The sequence below is a fragment of the Indicator indicator genome, chromosome 12 (assembly GCF_027791375.1).
Source record: "Indicator indicator isolate 239-I01 chromosome 12, UM_Iind_1.1, whole genome shotgun sequence".
NCBI classification, from domain to species: domain Eukaryota; kingdom Metazoa; phylum Chordata; class Aves; order Piciformes; family Indicatoridae; genus Indicator; species Indicator indicator.
In genome coordinates this window covers 24,014,334-24,036,964 of record NC_072021.1, presented here as the reverse complement: position 1 = coordinate 24,036,964, position 22,631 = coordinate 24,014,334, and the positions used below count along the sequence as shown (strand labels likewise).

General features: G+C 49.5%; 1 protein-coding gene across 3 annotated transcripts; it reads left to right on the top strand.

Annotated features, from left to right (window-relative positions):
* Positions 1-212: 212 nt before the first annotated feature.
* Positions 213-21,127, top strand: EEF1D (eukaryotic translation elongation factor 1 delta). Of its 3 annotated transcripts, XM_054385626.1 has the most exons (9): positions 213-252; positions 9,882-10,005; positions 11,534-11,605; positions 16,488-16,562; positions 17,902-17,998; positions 18,200-18,303; positions 18,958-19,206; positions 19,887-20,081; positions 21,017-21,127. In XM_054385626.1, exons 2-9 carry the CDS (start codon positions 9,886-9,888, stop codon positions 21,053-21,055), a joined length of 951 nt encoding a protein of 316 aa, XP_054241601.1. In that variant the 5' UTR covers positions 213-252; positions 9,882-9,885; the 3' UTR covers positions 21,056-21,127. The 3 variants fall into 3 exon arrangements, with proteins under 3 accessions (XP_054241601.1, XP_054241602.1, XP_054241603.1); XM_054385627.1 differs by lacking the exon at positions 11,534-11,605; XM_054385628.1 differs by lacking the exons at positions 11,534-11,605; positions 16,488-16,562.
* Positions 21,128-22,631: the final 1,504 nt, after the last annotated feature.

Genomic DNA, 22,631 nt, shown 5'->3' with positions numbered 1-22,631 from the left:
TCACCATGCTGTGTTGTTCCACTATAGAGAAGTCAAAAATGAGAGGATGGAAAGGAAGTTGGTGCTGTGAGTGCAGCGCGTTTTCTCCCTCCCCATACATATTTTTCTCCACCTCTTCCCCAGCCCGTGTCCGTTCCGAGTGGTTCGTGCCGCTCCCACAACCCCCTGCACGCTGCGCGCTGCCTCCCTTTGCCTGGTGGAGGCTGAGCGGAGCGGAGAGGCCTGAGGCCTGTGCTGGGCCCAGCGCTGCCGGTGAGTGCGGCTGCCCCTTCACCGGGCTCACCCTCCCTGGGCTCCTCCTCACCCTCTTAAGAGGGTTCCGGACGTCTCTAGGGTCCATTGTTCCTCTTACAGAGCTGGGGAGGGCCCCTCGTGGTCTCTGCGGGTCTTTCCCCCTCTGCCAAAGGGGTTGGGGGCTCCAAACTCCCGTAGGCTCTGTTTGTGCTCTCACAGTCCCTAGGAAGGGGGTTACGACCATTCCCTTTGGGGTCCCTTCCTGCTTAAAGGCTTTGGAAGGAGGATTTGGGGTTCTACCTTAGCGCGGTGGTTGGAAGAGGGGGAGGAGTGTGGGGAACCTTCGTTATATGTGGGAGTCTCTTGGAAGTCTCTTCCTCTCTTACAAAAGGAATGGAGGTTGTGGGGGGTCCCCCATCGTCTGTGTTGCTCCTCCTTCTTTACGGGGTGCTACCTCTTCCCATCATCTGTGTCTCTTCCACTCAGAATCCCGAGGGAGAGGGCTTAGGGTGTACTTGGACTTTGGAATGATTTTTCCCCGCTCAAAAGCCTCCTTCCATGCACCCCACGATCTCGTTGGTCCTTTAATGGGTACGGGAAGGGGATTGTGGAAGGCCCTCTCCATTCCCTGTGGGCCTTTACACGCCGAGAAAGGAGGATGTGGAGGGACCCCTCATTAACTGGGAGATCCTTTTTCTCCTTCTAGGCTTAGGGAAGGGGGGTTGTAGGGTTTTTTCTCTGTGGGGCTGCTTCCCTTTTGCAGGCTCTTAAGTAGGTAGCTTTAAGTGCCCCTAGTTACTGATGTAACAACTGGATGGGCTGATGCTAGAGGTCTCCCTTTTGGGAGGGGCCCAAGTTTCCTCTCTTTTGGGATGCTGGTTTTGGGGATGTCCTTGCTATATGGAGCCTCACCCTTTCAAGTCTGGAGGGCTGTGTGATTCTTACCCTGATAGGGAGGGGAATTTAGGGGACTCAGTAGATCTGGATGCCTCAGGAGATCTGCTCTTGTTCCCATTCCTCATCTTGGCAAAGGTTTCTTGTCGAGTCACCTGCTGCAAAAGGAAGCTCCTGGCACAGAGCCCTCTGTAACTAAAGCAGTGGCCTCATCCAGCCCATGGCTCAGCACCTTTAGCTGCCTCTTTGCAAGTTTGATGTGGAGCTGGGAGCTTTTGAGCCTCCCTCGTTATCCTGTCCTTCCACTGTAGATGCACCTGAGCTCTTTCATCTCACTTTTCCATGTCCCGGTGTTCCCAGCCTCCTGTAACCTTGCAGCCTGTCCTCCTCTTCCTGTTTTTCCTTTTTTTGTTTCTAGTTGGCTCAGGAGGTGTCTGCTTCACAACTATATTTGGGAAATGGAGAGGAGGAGCTATGTGGAGGCTGCAGATGTGCTCTCTGCGGGGTATGTGTGAAGGATTCCAGCACTCCCTGAAGTTTGTGAGGCTGCTGCAGGCTGTCATTGCCTCCCCTCCTGGTGTTCCCATTGATTTATGGATTTGTTCTTCTGCATCTAGATGGTGGATGTTTTAGAATTGATTGTTATCTGATGTTCACAGTCCTGTCATGTGGAGGAGAAAATAACTTCTCGGGGTTGTGTGGCTGTAATTCTCCCCTCTCCTTTTCTAGGTGTGCCCTCTTTTCTCCCTGACCTTGCAGGTAATGCTGTCTTTTTTCCTCTTCACCTACTCTATTTGTTCTCAACCACTTTGCTTTGTCTCCTGAAGGTGACTTCTTTCCTGTCTTTCCATACTGCTGATTTTCCCCCTGTCCTTGATTATTTTTCATTAGCAAGCAGCAGAATTGTTGCTTGGAGCAAAAAAAAGCAAAGTAATTTTTAAGGTGTTTGAGGTGGGGAGTCATCGTGTTTTCCCTAGCTAAAGGTTAGTGTGGAGATTTGTGATGAAGGTTGTCCATTTTCTGCCTGTGTCCTCCACCATCTCATGAGCTGGGGGAGAGCCAAACCAGCAGAAAGGCAAAACTACATCAGCATTAATATTTTCTTTGGCATTAGCTGCCTGTCTTGACTCAAGTGTTGAGGAGGAGGAGGTGGATTTGCTCCCTTCAGCTTCATCAGACCCTCTGGTGTGAAACCAGTCTTGCTTCTTCTCATTCTGAATCACCAAAAGGAGAAAAAAGGAGGAGGCAGGGAGGGGTTTGATGCCTTTTCTTTGTTGCTGAGAAGGTGGGAATGAAGCAGCTGTGTCTAACTGGTGCCAAAATTCCTAGATAAAATGGGTCTTGCTTCTGTGTAAGATTCTGGCAGCAGCAGTTTGGGGAAGAGAAGCTGCTTTTTTCCCTGGGAGAAGCTTTTTCATCAGGGGAGGCCTTTTTTCCTTAGGACAAGCTTTTTTTTTTTTCCTCTGGGAGCAGCTTTTTTCCTTAGGAGAAACATTTCTTGTGTGGCAGACTTTAGGCTGGTGCTTGTGAATCTTTCTCCTCTCTTTTGACATGAAATGGGCCCTTTCTGGGTGTTCTACTCTGTGTTTTTCTGGCTGCTGCTGTTCGTGAGCTTCTGGTGAGGAGGGTGGCATGACATGAGGGGACAAGAGTACTAAATATAAAATCAGGTTGGCCTGGTCACACGCAGCTGTTTCAGGGCATGTAAGCAAGCAGATGGAGAACTGAGATAGAATCTCTCATAGGGAGAACCCAGTGTTGGTTTAATTGCTGCAGAAATCAGGATTTGCCTGCCTGGCTTTTGGGAGGTCAAACCAAAACAAGCTGCCCCAGGACATCACCACCCCATATCCCCCAGTGCCACCAAATTTTTTGATGCTTCTTCAGAAGAAAGGAGTTGAAGTATGACCATAATTCTTGGTTTCAAGCAGAAAGCAGCTGTCAAATATCTCCAGAAATCCCTGATGGGTGAGATCTGCTGCTTTCAAACCTGCTGGAAATATTTAAAGCCACATCAAACTTTAAGTGATTTCTAGGAGAGCTGCTTTAAAACTGGTGCTGCCTGACTTGTTGGGAGCTGACAGGTCAGCCTGGCATGAGGCTGAGGTGAAAAATCCCCACAGTCCCAGTGTGGGGACTGATGGCATTTAGATCTTCAGGAGGCTGTGACAAACATTTATAACCTGATTTGCCCCCAGATTTTAATTTTTTATTTTACAACCCTCTCAATTCAGTCATGGGTAAAAATGTTACTTCTATTAAACCAATATGTGGAATTAATTTTCTTTGTGTTGGCTGTAGCCTTGGGCGATGTAACTCTCTTGTTGTATGGACTTGAGGGAATAAAGCAGCCAAAACAGCTCATTTGTGGATTTCCAGCCCAACAACAGGGACCTTTTCCCTGCCTATTTTTAACTTGGTGCATTTCCCTGCAGTGCTGGAAGTGCAGAACAGTTTAGTTCTGGCTTGAATTAGCCAGGATATGGTCATGAAACCACCAGCAAAGCTCTGAAGCAGTAGCCACCATTAAAAATTCTTTTTTTTTCCAGGCTTTTCTAAACCCTTTTAAAAACAGTCCATGGGAAGCCTAAACATTGACCTGTGATTCTTTAATTGACTCTTTGGCATATATAATTACTAATAACAATTTTTGCTTTTCCAGTGGCTTCATGCTTTGGAAAACACCCAGTAGATTGTCTGCACTGTCACTGGAGAAGCAAAGTTGGCCTGGGAACACATGAACTGGTCTCTGGATGCAGCAAAAGCTCTTTTTGCATTTTTTTCTGCTTCATTCACAGATTTCTGTGCTTGAAAGACTTTTTAAACAAGGTCTTCTGCCTCTGTCTCCAAATACTAATGTATCTTTGTGCTAAAAAGACTTTATGATTGAATGAAAAACTGCCTCACTTCAACAGGTTACTGGGCAGAGGGTGAGAGTGGTCTCAGGAGTGGTTTGAGGGTGAGAAATGAGTCTCCTTGTGTCACCTTCATTTTGAGCTCAGACTAGAAGGTCTCTGAGTTCAGCTCCAGTTTCTGTGCTCTAATTTTTCCAAGCTGTGTAAAGTAGAGCAGATTCAACTCAGTTTAAATCCCTTCCAGAACCTCTCAGGAGGTGAATTTGTCCCTCCAAACTTTGTCAGATCAGGTAAACTTCCCTTTTCTCATTATACTTGGGAGCTTGTGTCTTGTCTCTGGAGTCATGCTGGGAGAACTGGTGGTGCTCTGGTATTAATGGTTGGCATTATTTCCTGGTTTTTGTAATTAAAATCATTCTGAATGCCTTTTCCCAGCTTCTTCTGGGACTACTTAGGAACACAGAGTGGAAATAACCTTTTCTTTTCAATTTTTGTTTGTGTACTTCAGTGAAAATCTGCTCTTTAGTATAATTAGGCATCAAGTTTGGCTCCTCATGGGAACAAAAAGGTGCTGGAAGTATCTTGGGCTTATGGGAAGGTGATCTTGGTAAATTCTTGGAGAAAAGTCCTTTTATTGGCAAATCCTCGGGGTAAAATCCTTTGGCTGGCAAACTCTTGGGGTAAAATCCCTTTATGATGTTTTTTCTCTGGTTGTAATCTTTGTTAAAACACCACATTGAGTTCCCCTGAGCCAGGTTGGATGGGAGGAACGTTTGTAGCTGCTTTGGCTTTGGGGATTTGTGTTGCTTCCTGAAATGCCTCTTTTATTGTGTCGTGTTGGATTGGTGACCTGAGAAGCTGCATCTCATCAAGCTTCACAGGTGCAGCTCTGAGTCCTAAATTCTCCTCGGAGGGAGAATTTCACATCTTGTCTTGCTGCTTCTCCTGAAAAATCAGTGGGCTGAGTATTGGTTTTAGTGGTTTATTTCTGTTTCCTTCACAGTGTTGTACGAATCAGTCTGTGAATTAATTATTTGACCTCATAATTGTTACATTTTCAGAATTTTTTGCTTTTGCTCTTTGGTTACCTGAAACTGAGCAACCTGAGCTTTGCTTTTTCACCACCAATGTTGCTGTGGCAAGCTTGGAGCTTGTGGGACTGGCTCCCTGCCCTGATGGGTCAATCCCTTTTTGGATCTTTATTTTTGTATTGCTTGTTATTTAAAAATAAAAGTATATTTGAGCATCTCTGGTGCTGGTTGGTGAAGGTAAGGTCGTTCTGGAATGGTGTAAGTGTAATTAAATGTATTATGCATGGGGAGGGGAGTTAATTATCTGATAACAGATGGCTGTTGGTCTCTAGAACTGGAAACTTATCTCTCACTGTCTCTCTTTTCTTAACGCTGGCATAGGAGCTCCAAAAGTAAGTACTCCTTAGTTGCTGTGGGTGGGTTTTGCACCCTCTGGAAGATTAGAGGTCACTGATCCGACACTTGGTAGACAGATCATTGCAGAGCTTTCTAGTTTCCACTGGAAATAAGTCAAACATGACAGCTTCATCTGTTCAGTTCAGCTCTCTCTCACTTGGGGTCAAGACAATGCTTTAATCTGGGAGAGCCTCCTGATAACAGAACAGAAGGGGCCTGTTGTGACAGGACAAGGGGTGATGGTTTCAAACTAAACCAGACAGATTTAGACTGGAGAGAAGGAAGAAATTCTTCACTGTGAGGGTGGTAAGACCCTGGCCCAGGCTGCCCAGAACAGTGATAGATGCCCCATCCCTGGAACCATTCCAAGTGAGGTTGGTTGTGGCTCTGAGCAACCTGATCTAGTTGCAGATCACAGAATCCCAGCATGGCTGGCATTGGAAGGGACCTCTGGAGCTCACCCAGACCAACACTGCCTGCTCAAGTACAGTCACCTACAGCAGGTTGCCCAGCATCACAATGCCCACATGGGTTTAGAATCTCTCCAGAGAAGGAGATTCCACAACATCTCTGGGCAGCCTGGTCCAAGGCTCCAGAACACTCACAGCAAAGAGGTTTCTCCTGATGGAACCTTCTGGGTTCCAGTTTGTGCCCATTGTCCCTTGTCCTGTTGCAGGGCACCACTGAAAAGAGTCTGGTCTTACCCTCTCGCCCCCCACCCTTTAGCTCTTGCTGAGCACTGATCAGATCCCCTCTCAGACTGCTCTTCTTCAGGCTCATCAGCCCCAGGGCTCTCAGCCTTTCCTCCTCACAGAGATGCTTCAGGCCTCTCAAAATCTTCAGAGCCTCCACTGGACTCTCTTCAGTAGTTCCCTGTCTCTTGAACTGGGGACCCCAGAACTGGATGCTGTTTCGCAGTGGTGGCCTCACTAGGGCAGAGTAGAGTGGGAGGAGAACGTCTCTTGACCTGCTGGCCACACTTTGTCATACACCCCAAGAGACCATTGGCCTCCTTGACCACCAGGGCACATTGCTGGCTTATGGTGAACTTGTCCACCAGCACTCCCAGGTCCTTCTCTGCAGAGCTGCATTCCAGCAGGTCACCCCTCACCTGTACTGGTGCAGGGGGTTGTTCTTTCCCAGCTTCTGGACCCTGCACTTGGGTTTGTTGAACTTTATGCTGTCCCTGCTGACTGCAGGGGTGTTGGACTGCATGACCTTTAAAGGTCTCTTCCAAACCACTTGATGATTATAAGTATTTTAGGAAGGTTGTTTTGCCTTCAGAAATTGGGACATTTTTAGGCAGCTTAACTCTTTGAATTAAAATTTATAACAAAAGAAGAGTCTGGGGAGAGCTTTGGCTCTTTTCTGTGATAAATGATGGCTTCTGACTCTCTTGAATGAAGGATGGTTTGGTGGTGGCCTGGCAGTGGTGGGTTAATGGTTGGATTTGATCTCAAAGGTCTTTTCCAACCAAGATGCTTCTGTGATGTCTACTGCATGCCCTTGCTGTCTTGAGTCCTGCTGCAACTACATTGTTGTGCTTATCTCTTAATGCTGCCACTCTTTGGAGGATGAGGACCAGGAAGCCTCCCTGCCCTGCAGAAAAGGTGTGGGCAGACAACCACAAATACGCCGAAGCCGAGCGGCCGCATTGTGAGAGGGAAGCCACCGTGGCTGCCATGGCCCCTGAGGAGTGTCCAGAGGTTGAGGCTGTGAACGGGGTCTGCAATGATGACTCTGGTGAAAGCGAGTCCAAGGGAGACCTGAAAAGAGCAAGGAATGGGAAGAAACAAAGGAAACGGAGGCGTTCTCCAAAAGCCAAACCCCTGGCCTCCAAGTTAGACTCTGTTCTAAGTGGGTTGTTAGCTGACCATGTGTGGTTTGACAAACCTTTCTATGACCGTGCTGAGACCCTCTACAGGACAAAAATAGCTGAGTCTCAGCTCCAGGAGGCACCTGAGATTTCACCAACTCCTCAGCAGTCTCCTTTAGTGGCCAGGTCAAAAGCTGTCCAAGATCTTCCCAAACCCAGGATGATTTCATCAGCCTTGTTCTGCTCCCATGGTACTTTGTCTGCGTGCCACCATCTCGTTCAGGGGGTCTGGGTCAACAAGCTTGACTTTGATAAGGCTGAGACGATGTTTATTGAGAAATCTCAGTTCTTTCTTCCTCCAAACGTCCTCACTATCCCCTCAGTGTGCTCAAAGGGTGGCAACATTGGGCTGAGAACACCAGATGAGGGCTATGTCACAGCCCTGCCAACTCCTGCTACACCAAGCGTGGCTGCAGATGCCGTCTCTGATTCTGCTGTTCCCTTTGTTCCCAGCTTGCCTGGCTCTGTCCACCAGACAGTAAATGGTAAACCCCAGATTTCAAGCTTGCAGGCTCTCATGTCTGAGGTCTGGTTGGAGAAACCTCTCTATGATGATGCTGAGAAGAGCTTCTATGAGAACATGTTTGATGGTCACCCATCGCGCAAAGGCAGGCAGCAGCAGCACAGCTGCCCTGAAGCGTTGAAGAACCACCCTGAGGATAAGAAGAACCACGGTGCTGGGAAGCAAACAAGCATCAAACCCATGGAGATGGCCACCAACATGCTTCCTGGTGTTGAGCAACCTTCACCCACCTGCTTTTTTCTGCATGAGGGCAGTGAGACTGTGTGGCTTAATAAGATGACGTATGACAGTGCTGAGTCACGATACTATGCAGCTGAAGCTCTGAAGATGTCCAGAGCAGGAGAGAGTTTGGAGAAGCAGGAGTCTGCAGTAGGAAACCCTTCCCAACCAGCTACTCATGCTTCAAGCGTCCCTGCACCAGAAATGAAGTAGGAGAGGTTTATTCTTATCCAAACCCCCCTGGGTCAGGATTGAGCTGAAGGAATTCTGTGTGTGTAGAAGACAGGAGCCAGCATCAAACTGTAGGGAGATGTTGCTCCAGAGCTGAGGAGCCTGACTGTGGGCAGAGAAACTGGGAGAAGCTGCTCCTGAGGAATGATGGTTTAAAGTCTGGGCTGGGAAGTGAGCTGAGGTTTGACCTTCTCTTTGCATGGGGGGAACCTGCTCCTTTTGTCTTGGAGAAGACAAAAGTGGCTTTGCTGGGTCATTTTCTTAAAAGACCATGAGGTCCTTCAGGGAACTGATTCTCTGAAGGAATTTCTCCCCATTTTTTCCAAGCACTTCCTTGTCCCTTGAGCTCCATGCCGGAGGTGACTACATTGAGCATCGCCCCCAGTATACAGCTTGGAGATGCTGGTCCCGATGCAAGTCCAGTTTGGGGCAGGAGCATGCACTGTATTTGCCTCATTGCAGGAGGAGGCTGACCTTCTAGTTAGATCATTTGGTCTGGAAGCTGCTGTTGATTTGGGGACAAGACACTTCTGATCCTTGAGGTGTGTCCTAGGATTTGTTGGGGGAAGCTTTTAAGATCCTTCTAGAGAAGCTTTAGAGGACACGTCTTTCACCTTGTCCTGCCTGGGATAATCTTCTCTTGAGTTGGACAGAACTTAGATACTGGATCACTCCTCCCTAGGAAAGTCCTTGTGGTGGTGTCGGATGCTTGGCCTAAGTTTGTCTGTAAGTGGGATTCCTTATTCATGATGCTGGTTGGCAGCTCAAGCAAGGTTTGAAGGGTTGGGTACTGGGAATGGCTTCAGCATGGAGGACCTATGGTGGCCTCTGCTCTCTTGTGGATGAGATGGTGCTGGTTTTGCAATAGGTTTGTCTGTTGGCCCCTGGAAGCGTTTTACTGCAGAGCTGTGGGGTTTGGAGCTGGTAAAGGAAGAGTTTGTGGGTTGCTGATGCTCTCTCCGTGTTGGGTGGTGGTGGAACCTGGTGGTGGTTTCATATCCCTGCTCTCCTCAGCTCCTCAAACCGATGCTGGTGCTGTAGTTGTCCCCTGGCTTGAAACAAGGGCACATCCTCTTTCCCCATGATGATTGTGAGGCCTTCAAGCTAAGAAATGAAACCTTTGGAAGCTGCTGCACTGAAGAACAGCAATGTGGACCATTTCACAAGGTGGTTGATGCTGTTCCTTGGTATCATGGCATGTGTCTGTCCCTTGCAAGCATCACGTTGCTGGTAATTTTGATCCCCAGCAGTTGCTGCAGCTTCCTAAAGGGCTCTTGGACTGTTAGTGGTGGTGCTGTTGTAAGTTGGGTTGTGTATCTGTGCTCCTGGAGGCCTCATCTTTCTTAGCAGTGGAAGAACTTGTGGAAGAAGGTGCAGAGGAGGCGATTTATCCCATCCCCTCTTGGTGTGGGGTCAGGCTGGGCAGATGGGTGGGTGATTAGACTTTTCCTGCTTTCTTAAGAGGATCCTGATGACTTAAAGCTTTCCTCTGGAGCGGGAGACCAAGCAGAGAGCTGCAGGCAGAGTTCTGTGGGCGAAGAAAGCTCTTCTGAGGAGCCCGTTACAAACTCTTCACCTTCTAGGACCTCACTTTGGGTGGCTTTTGTTCTTCCTTTCTGCAGAAAGATGGCAGTTGAATACTTCATGCAGGAGAAGATCTGGTTTGAGAAGTACAAGTACGACGATGCCGAGAGGAGGTTCTACGAGCAGATGAACGGGCCGGTCGGGGGCTCCTCACGCCAGCAGGTAAATGCTGCTGCTCAGGTGGGTGTTAGCAGGGGGCTGGACCTTTAGGAGCTGGTACACAGCAGGTTGAAGGACGTGATCCACCTGGACGTGCACTCTTTCCCTCATGGTGCTGCTTTTCCAAGTGTGGGAGTCCTCTCTGGAGCTCTCGGAGTTTACCCCTTACTTCTGACCCTTTTTGCCTTTTAAAAGACCATTTTTGACCTGTGGAGAACCTTCTCCTGTGTTCAGGAGAGATCAGATGCCCTTCTAACAATGAGAGTAGGTTGCAGCAGCTACTCTTAATCTTTTCAGATTGCTGTAGGAGGGCATCATGCTCTCTGTGGTCTAGCAGGAGCCCAATGAAAAGCCATGAAGTCTGTGGTTTTGCTGACTGGGCTGAGCAAAGAATCCACCCAGCCCCAAGGAAGATGATGTCTTGCTGCCATTTTGGAGCAGTTAAGCTTTCCTTGAGGGATGTACATGACATGATGCTTGAAGAGATGCACCGTGGCTCCAAAAATCCCACAGGAATGATGTTTCTCTCTTTGTACCCCTGAAGTCATTAGTGTGCTCCTGCAGATGATTGCACCACAGCAGTGGTGAGTTGTGGGGAGCAGCTGAAGTCATTCAAGATTTACTTTCAGCCCCAAATGATGATTGAAAGCTTGAGAGCTCTGATGACCTCTTCCTGCCCTGTCAAGAGCTGTTAATTGCTTCTTTGTCTGGGTGCTTGTCTAAAAAGCTGCTTAGAGTTTGAAATGGCTGTGGTGCAAGTGTTGAAGAAGCTTTTTGCTGAAGTCAGAGCTTCTAGGCACACTCTTGGCTGTTGTCAACATCACCTGGGACACCTGCCTTTGAGAGGTGATGTGAAGGGTCTTGGAGGGGAGATTCTGCAGCAGTTTCTCAGCCAATTCTCCAAGGGGGTGGGGGGGTGGGGAAATCCAAGCTCCTTAAAACCTTTCCTGTAACTCAGAAGTGAATGTGGGCAGGTTGTTCATCTTCTGTGGTCTCTTTGGGGCTTGCAGGCAGTTTGATGTCTCAGATATTGCTTGTAGGGTTCCAGTCTGGTAGAGGCGAGGAGTGAATGGATTATGGAAGTGGGGAATTTGTGCCCTAGGAAGGGAATCTTCCAATCTAGGCTAAAAAAACCTCCTTGTGCTCCATCCTCTGGGTCATGAAGCCTTCAGTCAGGGCTGTCACTTCTCACCTGAGTACAATGACAACCAAAAAGGGCTACCTCATGGAAATCTTGAGGGAACACTGATGTGACTCCAACCTTCTGCTTGCCTGGCAGCTTTCTAAAACCCTTCAGACTGATCAGAAAGAGAATTCCAAAGCTCCTTGACTTGGATGATCACGCACACGTGGCCCTGATCTCACCAGGGGCTGCGCTTGCTGCTGCTTTAGAACCAATCTTTCCAGTAGGAAGGATCCCCCCTTCCCCTTTTTGTTCTTACCCTTTTTTTTTCTTTTTAAATAGTTTTATCTGTTTCCTATTTTTAAACTTTTTTTACCCAAATCTTGGTTCTTTCTGCACTGTTTGCAGGAGAACGGAGCCAGCACCATCCTCCGCGACATTGCCAGAGCCAGGGAGAATATCCAGAAATCGCTGGCCGGAGTGAGTACCAAAGCTCTCCAACCAGCTGGCTGCCTTGCAACCATTTTTAGCTCTGATGGCATCTCACAGGAAAAAAAAACAAGCCAAACCCTGCTTGTTTGTTGACCACCACCACCTGGAGAGATCTGATCGTGTTGGCTTCTCAGTTTTGTAGCCAAGAGCAGATGGAGGTGTGCAGCGCTGTGCCCGTCAGCAGGGCTCCATCCCATCATCAGCATGCTGCTTGCTGGGGGCTTCTGCACACTCACTGGGTTTGGCTTGCAGATCCCTCCAGCTCTCCATTCCTTTGGGGCCTTTTTTCTTTAGTTTTCTTTTTTAATTGCCCTGAAATTTTCTTTTTTTTTTTTTTGTTTTTCCCCCATTATTTTTCTCTCTCTAGTTTTCTTTTTTCTTTATTTTTATTTTTCCTTTTTTGTTTTTATTTTTAAATGTATTTTAATTTTTTTATTTTTAATTTTTCCCAATTTTTCTTGTTTTTCCATTTTGTGTCCCCCTTTATTTTGTGTCCCCCTTTATTTTGTGTCCCCCTTTATTTTGTGTCCCCCTTTATTTTGTGTCCCCCTTTATTTTTGTGTCCCCCTTTATTTTTGTGTCCCCCTTTATTTTTGTGTCCCCCTTTATTTTTGTGTCCCCCTTTATTTTTTTTCCCTTTTTTTCTTTTCTTTTTTTGTTCCTCCTGGTGAAATCAGAATGCTTTGGGTTGGAAGGGACCTTAAGGATTTCATGTTCCAACCCTCTCACCATGGGCAGGGACACCTTCCACTAGACCAGGTTGCTCAAGGCCTCACCCAGCCTGGCCTTGGATGTTCCCCCAAGTCTCAAGTAACCTCCCTGGGGCAGCAAAACCCCTGAGCTGCCAGCACAGGTGGATATCTCTATTGGGTTACACTCAGCTGCCACCTTCTGTTTCCTGGGGATGCTTTCAGTTTTAGGGTCTGTGCTAAAAATGGTACCTCCCATCTGTTGCATCCAGGGAATTCAGCCTGGCTGCTTGCTTGAAGTCCTCACCATCTTCTGAAAGTTGAGAAATAGGCTTTTTGGAGGTGATTTTGTGCAGCCCAAGCGTGTCCCAAAGTGGGTTTACTGGTGAAGAAAACTCACAGAATTTAGCCCATGTGTCTTGATTTCTTAACTCTGCAGTGAAACTGCTGCACAGATCTTCCATCTGAGGGCCTCCATCCTTCACCTGGAGTGATTTGGTTCCTCTTGGGGCATTTAACACCCTCATCTAGAGCAGGACAAAACTAGGAGATGGAGCTTTTCTCAAGGGGAACGTTTCATCCCCCTCCTTAACACCAGCAGAAAGGGCTAACATGGTATTTTTGGGGTGAACGTGAAGGAGTTTGGTTCATTTCTTTCCCCCTGGTGGCCTCACTGAACTTGACACAAACTTCTGCAGCTCTTCCAGTGAGTAATCCAAGAAGAAATTTGGAAGTGGGTGCAGGGAGATGAGGGTAAATTTGACCAAAGGGTAGTGAGAAAGGATTAAGTTTGCTTTGGTGATCCCAGAATTACAGCAGAGGACTCAGGGGAAGGTTGGGACAACTTAGTAACAGGAAAACCAACCCAAAATATTGTTGAGGAGGAAAACATCTGACAGCTTTCTAATCCTAGTTCCTTATTTCAGCCAACAGCTGAAGGTGTTCCTGAACTGGCTCATTTTAAGCTGAAATGTGAACTCTTTGGCCTTTCAGTAGGGGACCAGCAGCTTCTCAAAGATTTTGAGTAAGGCAAAAATATGTAGGTAAATGAATCCCTGTCCCAGACAGGGCTGGAAAACTCTTGGCACAAAAGTTAATCTTCTGGGGTTTATGTTTTGTTCCTGTGAGGAAAGCTTGGTGGGCTTGAGGATTGAAAACCTCAGTAAACCATGGTCAGATCTTCTGGGTCAGGTTAGGACAGAGGTGTTGAGAAACAAGCTGGAGGCATCAGTTTGTAGTTTGTGTTTCTGAAGGATCACTGTTACCTTGGACAACCCTATCACAGAATCCTTTAGGTTGGAAAAGACCTTTAAAATCATAGAGTCCAACATCAACCCAGCACTGCCAGGTCACCACCAAACCACTGCCCTCAGCACCACATCTGCAGGGCTTTGAAAGCCTTCCAGGGGTGGGACTCTCCCACTGCCCTGGGCAGCCTGGGCCAGGCCTTGACAACCCTTTCCATGTAGAAATTGTTCCTTGAGTCCACCTAAACCTCCCCTGGTGCAACTTGAGGCCATTTCTTCTTGTCCTATCACTTGTTCCTTGATGGAAGAGACCAACCCCACCTGGCTCCAGCCTCCTTTCACTGAGTTGTAGAGAGCCAGAAGGTTTCCCCTCAGCCTCCTCTTCTCCAGGCTGAATAACCCCAGGTGCCTCAGCTGCTCCTCACCAGACCTGTTCTCCAGACCCCTCATCAGTTCCGTTGCCCTTCTCTAGACCTGCTCCAGCCCCTCAGTGTCCTGCTTGGAATGAGGGCTTCAAAACAGCCCAGGATTTGAGGTTTGGCCTCACCATTGCCCACCCCAGGGGGACAATTTCTGCCCTATTCCTGTGGGTCAAGCTATTGCTGATCCCAACACAGGATGCTGGTGGCCTTCTTGGCCACCTGGGTGCATACTGGGTCATCTTCAGCCAGCACTCCCAGGTCCTTTTCTGCTGGGCAACACAGAGCAGGCTTGACTTGAGGACATGCTTAAATTTGGGTTTTTTGCTTCAGAAAGGCAAATTTGTGCTGTCTGATGGACAGAAAAATGGAGAAGTGTGGTTTTGGAGTCAGGACAGTCTTTCCTTCCACCCAAATATGCATCAGGAGCTTGGAGACCTAAGAACTGAAGAGTTAACTCTTAGAAGATGGGGAGGTAGAAGATTGCTGCCTTTATTTACTCTGGAATTCATCCAGGGCTGGTTCCAGATCTGCTTTGTTCTTAAACCTGTGTAGGAGCTTAGAGAAGGGTTGAGGAGATGGCTGGGAACTCCTGAAGGAGGTTACAAAGCTCTCTGATGCTGGAAACATTTATTTGCACATACTTCCATCTTGCTTTGCATGGTCATCTCTGCTTCAGACAGCCTCTCCAGTTGACATCTGCTTGATCATGAATGCTTCTTTGGATCTAAGGTTGTTAACATGTGGGATGGGATCCATCCAGAGGGACCTGGATGGGAGAAGTGGGCCTATGAACCTCATGAGGTTCAACAAGGCTAAGAGCAAGGTCCTGCACATGGATCCTTGGTATTCATCTAGTCTGGGGAATGAGGGGCTGGAGAACAGCCCTGTGGAAAAGGACCTGGGTCTGCTGGTGGGTGAAAAGCTGGAGGTGAGCCAGCACTGTGTGCTGCCAGCCCAGAGCCAATTGTGTCCTGGGCTGGATACCCAGCAGGGTGGGTAGATGGTGGAGGGAGGGGATTCTGCCCCTCTGCTGTGCTCTGCTGAGACCCCACCTGCAGTGCTGGGGTTCCCTACACAAGAAGGACCTCCTTGAGCAGGTCTGGAAGAGGCCATGAAGATGATTAGGGGGCTGGAAGCCCTCTGGTGTGAGGCCAGGCTGTGAGAGAGTTGGGTTTTCAGTTTTTCAGCCTGGAGAAGAGAAGGCTCTGTGGAGACCTTCTGGTAGCCTTTCAGGACTTAAAGGGAGCTATGAGAAAGATGGAGACAGACTTCTGAGCAGGTCCTGTTGTGGCAGGACCAAGGGTGATGGCTTGAAACCAAAAAGGGAGATGATACTGGAGAGAAGGAAGCAATTTTTCATGATGGGGGTGATAAGACCCTGGCCCAGGTTGCCCAGAGAGGTGGGAGATGGCCCATCCCTGGAACCATTTCAGGTCAGGTTGTTTGTGGCTCTGAGCCCTGCTCAATGCAGAGGGGTTGGATTAGGTAATCTTTGAAGGTCCCTTCCAACCCAAAACCTTTTGATGACTCAATGACCAGAATTCACTTCTCCCTGAATTACCTTAGTCCTGGTGATGTAACTAGAAGAAGAAGAGGTCAGGCATGCACCCAGTTCATCTGAGCTTTCATTCGTCTCCTTGGTGTCCTGAGGGATAGTCCTGGTGGTGCTAGCAACCTATGTTTGTGGTGGTGCAAGTGAGGATGGAAGAGGTTTCACCAAGGTCTCAGTGCAGGCCAATATTATGTTGTTTTGCTCCTCCAGCAGGTGGTGGTTTGGGGCTTGTTAAGGGCTTGGCAACCTTGCATATGTTTCTTCATCTGTCAGGTGTTAGATCTTCTCAGTGCTCATCACTGTCTAAAGGGTGGAGTTGAAGGAGAGGGCCAGGCTCTTCTCAGTGGTGCCCAGTGACAGGACAAGGGGCAATGGGCACAAAGTGAACTCAGGAGGTTTCATGAGGAGAAACATCTTGGCTTTGAGGGTTGAGAGCCTTGGAAGGAGCTGTCCAGAGAGGTGGAGTCTCCTCTGGAGAGATTCCAAGCCCACCTGGAGACTGCGATCTTGGCCAACCTGCTTTAGCCAGGAAGGTTGGGCTGGATGATCTCCAGAGGCCCCTTCACCCCTCACCATGTTAGGATTCTGGGATTACAGGAGAACCATCCGAGACCACAGTTTGTGGCACAGGAATGCATGAATCTGCTTCACCTCGGGTTTTACCGATGAGGAGATGGCTGAGACCATGCTCTAGACATCTCCCTGTGGTCCTGCCACCCAGCTGTGTGACCTTGCTGCAGGCACCGAGCTGTGTCCCCAGCAGATGGCCCAGTTCACCGTTAGATGTTTCTGTGCAGGCTGTGGTTGGTGTGTGCTTGGTGTGAAGCTGCATCTCGTTGCTTGACAACCTGTCCTGCATGTGGATCTGCTGCCTGAACTCGAGCTCTTCCAGCATGAGTGGAATCCTTTGCTATCTTCCATGTTCACCCAAACGCCCCCCAACCCTCTTGCCCTTTGCAGCAGAAGACAGGTCCTCCTCGTAGCAAAGAAGCTCCTTCTGCCCGTCAGAAGAGGCAGTCAGGAGGCCGCTCAACTGTAAGTCAACCAAGCGTGGATGGAGCTGGTTGTGTGCTTTGAGAGGATGGTGTAGAGCAAGGACAGCCCTGCCTTGGAGAGATGGACCAAGTTCTCCTTCCCTTTGATGAGAACTCCCTTGGGCACATGGCTGAGGCTAGCTCTATGTAACGGAATCAGAGAACAGAATCATTTGGGTTGGAAAAGACCTTTAAGATCATCGAGTCCAACCATTATCCACCAAGTCTGGTGCTAAACCATGTCCCTTAGCAGGATCATCTAGCAGGACATTTAGATCCTGCAGCTTGTCCAAGAGCTGCAGATCTCCACTCACATCCCTGAGCCTGCTCTACCTCAGTGGTTGCATTGGAGGTTGATCTCATGCTGCATCTGACCTCTGCCCCTTGCCACTTTTTGAGTGGGTGGAGAAGGGTCTCTGACCTTCTTGTCCTGTGTATGCTCCTGAGCTTGGCATCTTCCAACCTTCTTTCCATGTGCCATATATTCTTTTTCTTCACCCTCATCTTCCATCTTGAGTGACTGCTGAGATCTCCAAAGCCAAGGACCCCACTATCATTCCATCCACTGACAGGGGGTTAGTTATTTCTTGACACCTCGTCAGTTCCTCCATTGTCTTCAGGACACAGCCTGAAGACCTCTTTTTTTTTTTTTTTTTTTCCCCCCTCCCTTGGCCAATTTGAGGCCTCCTTTGAAACCAAACCCTCCCCTTTTTATTGACTGTTAAATACTTTGGAAGGTGGATCTCATTTCTCCTTCAGGATGTCTGGAAGCAGGGTTAAGTTGTTCTGAGAGGACTTGAACCTGGGCTGGGGGAAAGTGGAAGTGTAGCAATGGAAGTTCCAGCTTCCATAGTGACATTAGGTGGGTGACTTCTGTGCTCTGTCCCTCAGCTTGTCTCCAGAGGAGAGCAGATGTCACATTTAAGAGGTTTAGGGTCACACTTTGTGTGTTTAGTTGCAGTCTGTGACCTGAGCCTTCAAAGAATGACTTTATCCTTCATCACTGCCATGTCCTTCATCAGTGCCAGCTGAAGGTTCTTGAGATACCTTCCATGCTTTATTCTGTAGAGCTTTTTATACAGCCTTTAGAGAAGATGTGGATGTCCTATTGTCCAGGCTCCTGTAGGTGATTGTCCAGGCTCCTGTAGGTGATTGTCCAGGCTCCTGTAGGTGATTGTCCAGGCTCCTGTAGGTGACTGTCCTCATTCCTAGATTGTCAGTGTTTAGATTGGCTCTCAAATGTTCTCCTTCCCTGGAGGCATGATTCAGCTTCACTAAACCTCACCAAGCTCTGGCAGCAGGTGAAGAGATGAGTTTCATCTTGATTTTCCTTGTTCCAGAGCACCAACACAACCTCTGCTGGGTCTGCTGGTGACCATAATGAACTCCTGGCCAGAATTTCCCACCTGGAGGCAGAAAATCAGAACCTTCGCAGTGGTAAGTTAGAGAATCTTGATCTGTTGGCAGCTGAGATCGTGGTGGGAGGAAGGTCTGATCAGGCCTTTGTAGACTTCTTTTCAAGTGCAGCAGCTCGTGGTTTTAAAGCCCACTTTTGAGCAGGAGCAGCTTTGTCCTGATGTTAAAGCTGGTGCAGAGCCTACAAGATAAGGTTCTCCTTCTCCTCTTCTCTTCTCACAGTTGTTTCAGACCTTCAGATGGCCATGTTCAAGTTGGAAAGTCGCCTGAACGCTCTGGAAAAGTCATCTACCTCCCACCAGCCCTCACCAGTTCCTCCAACCCAGGTAAGCCTTGGCAAGATGATGTTCTTGAATGCTTCACCAAGTGCCAGGTCTCCTGAGGTCTGTGGCTGTCTGAAGATGGAGAGATGCTCACAGTCAGGATGAGTTTGTAGGTTCTCCAGCAGTTTTGGCAGCTGCCTTGTCATCTTTCCTTTTTACATGTGCTTTTGGGAGTCTTCTGCCCTGAGACCAGCAAAGTTGGAGACTTCAGGTGGAGAGAGCTGGTGCAGATCTGTAGAAGTTTAGGGTTTGATTCTTGTTGTAGGTTAGAAGATGGTGGTCTTGGCAGTGAGCCTACAGAATGTGTAAGCCCCTCCAGGCTGGGGCAGACACTTGGTTGTGTCCTCAACTGCTGTCCTGCTCAGATTTCTGATCTAGATGACCTGAGCCCTGTAGAGAAGGATCAGCTCTTGGCTGCATGGTGGGTGGTGTTCACTCTAGGACTGTAAGTATGGCCATGGTGGGCCACTTCAAAGGTCCATCTGGTCAAATGTCCTACTTTGATGGTCAGGAGATGATTCTTCACCCAAATCACATGGTGTGGGCCATGCTCAATGCCTTGAGCAATGTAGACTTTGAGCTTGAGATCTGCTCTGATTTAGGTTCATCTTCTCTTTTTCCTTCATGTGAACTTGAATCCGCCTCACTCAACTGAAGAAAGTGGAACCCTTCAGTGTTCCCTCCAAGAAAGTGGAGCTCCCATCAGCTTCACCTGCAAAGAAAGCTGAGCCAGCTGCTGCAGAGGAAGATGGTGATGATGATATTGACCTTTTTGGTAGCGATGATGAAGAGGAAGACCAAGAGGCTGCCAAAGTCCGGGAGGAGAGACTGCGTCAGTACGCAGAGAAGAAGGCCAAGAAACCTGGTCTGATTGCCAAGTCTTCTATCCTTCTGGATGTCAAACCAGTAAGTGGATCAAGTGGGGGTTAGCTCCTGAGTGAGGCTGAAGGGACTGCTGGAGATAGGACCTCCAGAATTAGAATCATGTATTGGTTTGGGCTGGGAGGGACCTTCAAAGATCATCTAGTCCAAAGCCAGTGCAGTGAGCAACTAGAGCAGGTTGTTCAGAGCTCTGTCCGACATGACCTGGAATGGTTCCACCACCTCTCTGGACAACCTGTTCTGATGTCTCCTCACGCTCATAGTGAAGAATTTTTGTAAGTCTCATCCAAATCTCCCTCTTCCAGTTTAAAACCATCACCCATTGTCCTACCACTATACCCCCTGACCAAGAGTCCCCTCGCATTTCTCCTGTAGCACCCTTTAAGTCCTGGAAGGTCACCAGGAGGGCTTCCTGGAGCCTTCACTTCTCTAGGCTGAACACCCCTAACTCTCTAAGCCTGGTCTAACAGCAGAGGGCTTCCAGGACAATATTGCTGTGGGCTCCTCTGGCCCCACTCCAACAGGTCCCTGTCGCTGCTGTGCTGAGGACTCCAGACCTGGCCCTAGGTGGGGCATCAGCAGAGCAGAGGAGCAGAATCGGAGCTGCAACAGGAGGAACATTGAGTTAGGAGTCACTAGGAATCTCTTGGGGTTGTTGGTGACCCCCAGGACACCTCTCAAGTTCACACTTGCCCCTTTTGCAGTGGGATGATGAGACTGACATGGCCAAGATGGAGGAGTGTGTCCGGTCTGTCCACATGGACGGGCTGGTGTGGGGAGCCTCCAAACTGGTGCCCGTGGGTTATGGCATTAAGAAGCTCCAAATCCAGTGTGTGGTGGAGGATGACAAAGTGGGGACGGACATCCTGGAGGAGGAGATCACCAAGTTTGAAGACTATGTAAGTTTTGGTCTAGCTGGGTGACAACTGACCCATGGGGTAGTTTCTAATCGTGTACCTTTTTTGGTACACTTGGGAGTTGTAGATGAAGCTGATGCTGTCTGCTGAGACAAGGGTTTAACCCCGGAGATGTCTCCATCTCCATCCTTCCTCCTTCTATGGAGCTCCAGCTCTGTGCCAGTAACACTCCCAGTCTTGTTGGGAGAGCAGGAGGCCAGAGACTTCTTGTTCTTGACCACCTTTGCCTGATCTTTGGTTACATTTGGAGTAAAACAGGAGCTTTAAATGTTCCTAGGAGTTTCATAGGGTGGACTGTGAAGGCTTCATAGAATCATGGAATTGTTTGGTTAGCAAAGACCTTTAAGATTTGAATGCAAAGGTTAACCCAGTACTGCCAGGTCACCACCAAACTATCACCCTCAGCACCACATCTCTATGGCCCTCCAGGGATGGGGACTCCACCACTGCCCTGGGCAGCCTGGGCCAAGCCTTGACAATCCTTTCCATGAAGAAATTGCTCCTCATGTCCAACCTAAACCTCCCCTGGTGCAACTTGAGGCCATTTCCTCTTGTCCTATCACTTGTTCCTTGATGGAAAAGACCAACCCCCACCTGTCTCCAACCTCTTTCAGAGAGTTGTAGAGAGCCAGGTCTCCCCTCAGCCTAGTTTTCTCCAGGGTGAATAACCCCAGGTCCCTCAGGTGCTCCTCACAAGTTCTCCAGACCCTTCATCAGCTTTATTGCCCTTCTCTGGCCATGTTCCAGCCCTTCAATGTCCTTCTTGGAGTGAGGGCCCCCAGTGCTGCACCCAGGACCTGGGCCATGCTCAGTCTCTTTGAGCATGGTTTTGAAGACATCCTTGATGTGCTTTCTCTGGTTTTAAATGTCCAAAGCCACCTTGGTGACCACTGGATGCTGCTTTTGTTCCCTTGCAGGTGCAGAGCGTGGACATTGCTGCTTTCAACAAGATCTAGAAGTGTTAACAAGTGTCTCCTCAAACTGTAACTAATAAAGATCAAGATTGGACCTGCAAATGGACTGATGATTTTCTCTGGCAGGTCCAACTTCTCCAGAGGGTGTGCTTGTCAGTTTGGGATATTTCTTTTCCTTCTGTTCATGAAATGTCTTGAGGTGGAGGTGAGCTCCATTTCTGAGTTGAAGGTCTGAGGGGCCTGTTGAGGGTGTTTCTCACCTTTCCTAAGGTGGGACCTCAAGTCAGGCTTTACACAAAAGCCCCAGGATGAATCAGCAGGAAGCACACAGGAGCTGCTGGATTGGGGCTGGGTGTCCTTCCCCTTCCTGCTCCTGAAACCCTTGTTTGGAGCTGAAGTGCCAAGGGGTGGTGATATTTCTAGCCACAGGTTGGTCATGGTGCCAGAGTCCAAGGTCCAGGCTCAAGTTACACAGTGCCAACACCAGAAAAAGGTTGGACTGCAAGCTGTGGTGGGTGTCCACCATGCCAGCTGTCCCTGCTGGCACTTGTCCCAGTGTTGGTGTGGCCAGTGTTTTGTCATGCTGGGGGTGTGGCACATATCTTCTGCTCCACACTGGGATCCTGGTGGTGGTGAACCTTGTTGGTGACATGGACAAGAGGAATCAAGTGAACTCTCAGTGTCTAGGTGACATCAAGCTGGGTGGTGGGGTTGAAACGTCTGAGGGACAGACGCAGCAGGAGGGACCCTGGACAGGCTGCAGCCATGGGCCTGTATGAGCAGTGTGAGGTTGGACCAGGCCAAGCACAAGGTCCTGAACACCGGTGGGGACAACCCCAAGCCAAAATCCAGGCTGGGGATGAATGGTTGGAGAGCAGCCCTATGGAGCAGGCCTTTGGGGGTGAGATGCTGCCCTTTGTGCCATGTCCCCTCTCTGTTGCCACCTGTGGTGCCCTGCATCCTTGTAGTGCCCATGCCTGGTGCAGCCCTGTCCCTTCTGTGGTCCATGTCCTGTGCTGTGTGTCCCTTAAGCCACCAGTGTCCCCTCTGCTGCCATCCCCACGATCCCTGGTGTGCTGCCATCTCTTGTATGTCCCGTGTCCCATTCCCGTGCCCATCAGCGCCCATGCTGCTGTCCCCGCTCCATGTCCCTCCCCATGTCCCCGCTGTACGCCGTCCCCCTCCCCGTCTCCCTTTTCCCGGGTGCCCGCTGTCCCTCCCCGTCTCCCCTTTCCCGGGTGCCCGCTGTCCCTCCCCTTTCCCGGGTGCCCGCTGTCCCTCCCCGTCTCCCTTTTCCCGGGTGCCCGCTGTCCCTCCCCGTCTCCCCTTTCCCGGGTGCCCGCTGTCCCTCCCCTTTCCCGGGTGCCCGCTGTCCCTCCCCGTCTCCCCTTTCCCGGGTGCCCGCTGTCCCTCCCCGTCTCCCTTTTCCCGGGTGCCCGCTGTCCCTCCCCGTCTCCCTTTTCCCGGATGCCCGCTGTCCCTCCCCGTCTCCCCTTTCCCGGGTGCCCGCTGTCCCTCCCCGTCCCTCCTGCCCCTCCCTCGGTCCCGCCTTCCCCCTCCATGTGCCCCCGTCCCGCTGACCCGCCGCTGTGTGTGCCGCGGGGTGCCGGCTGTGCGG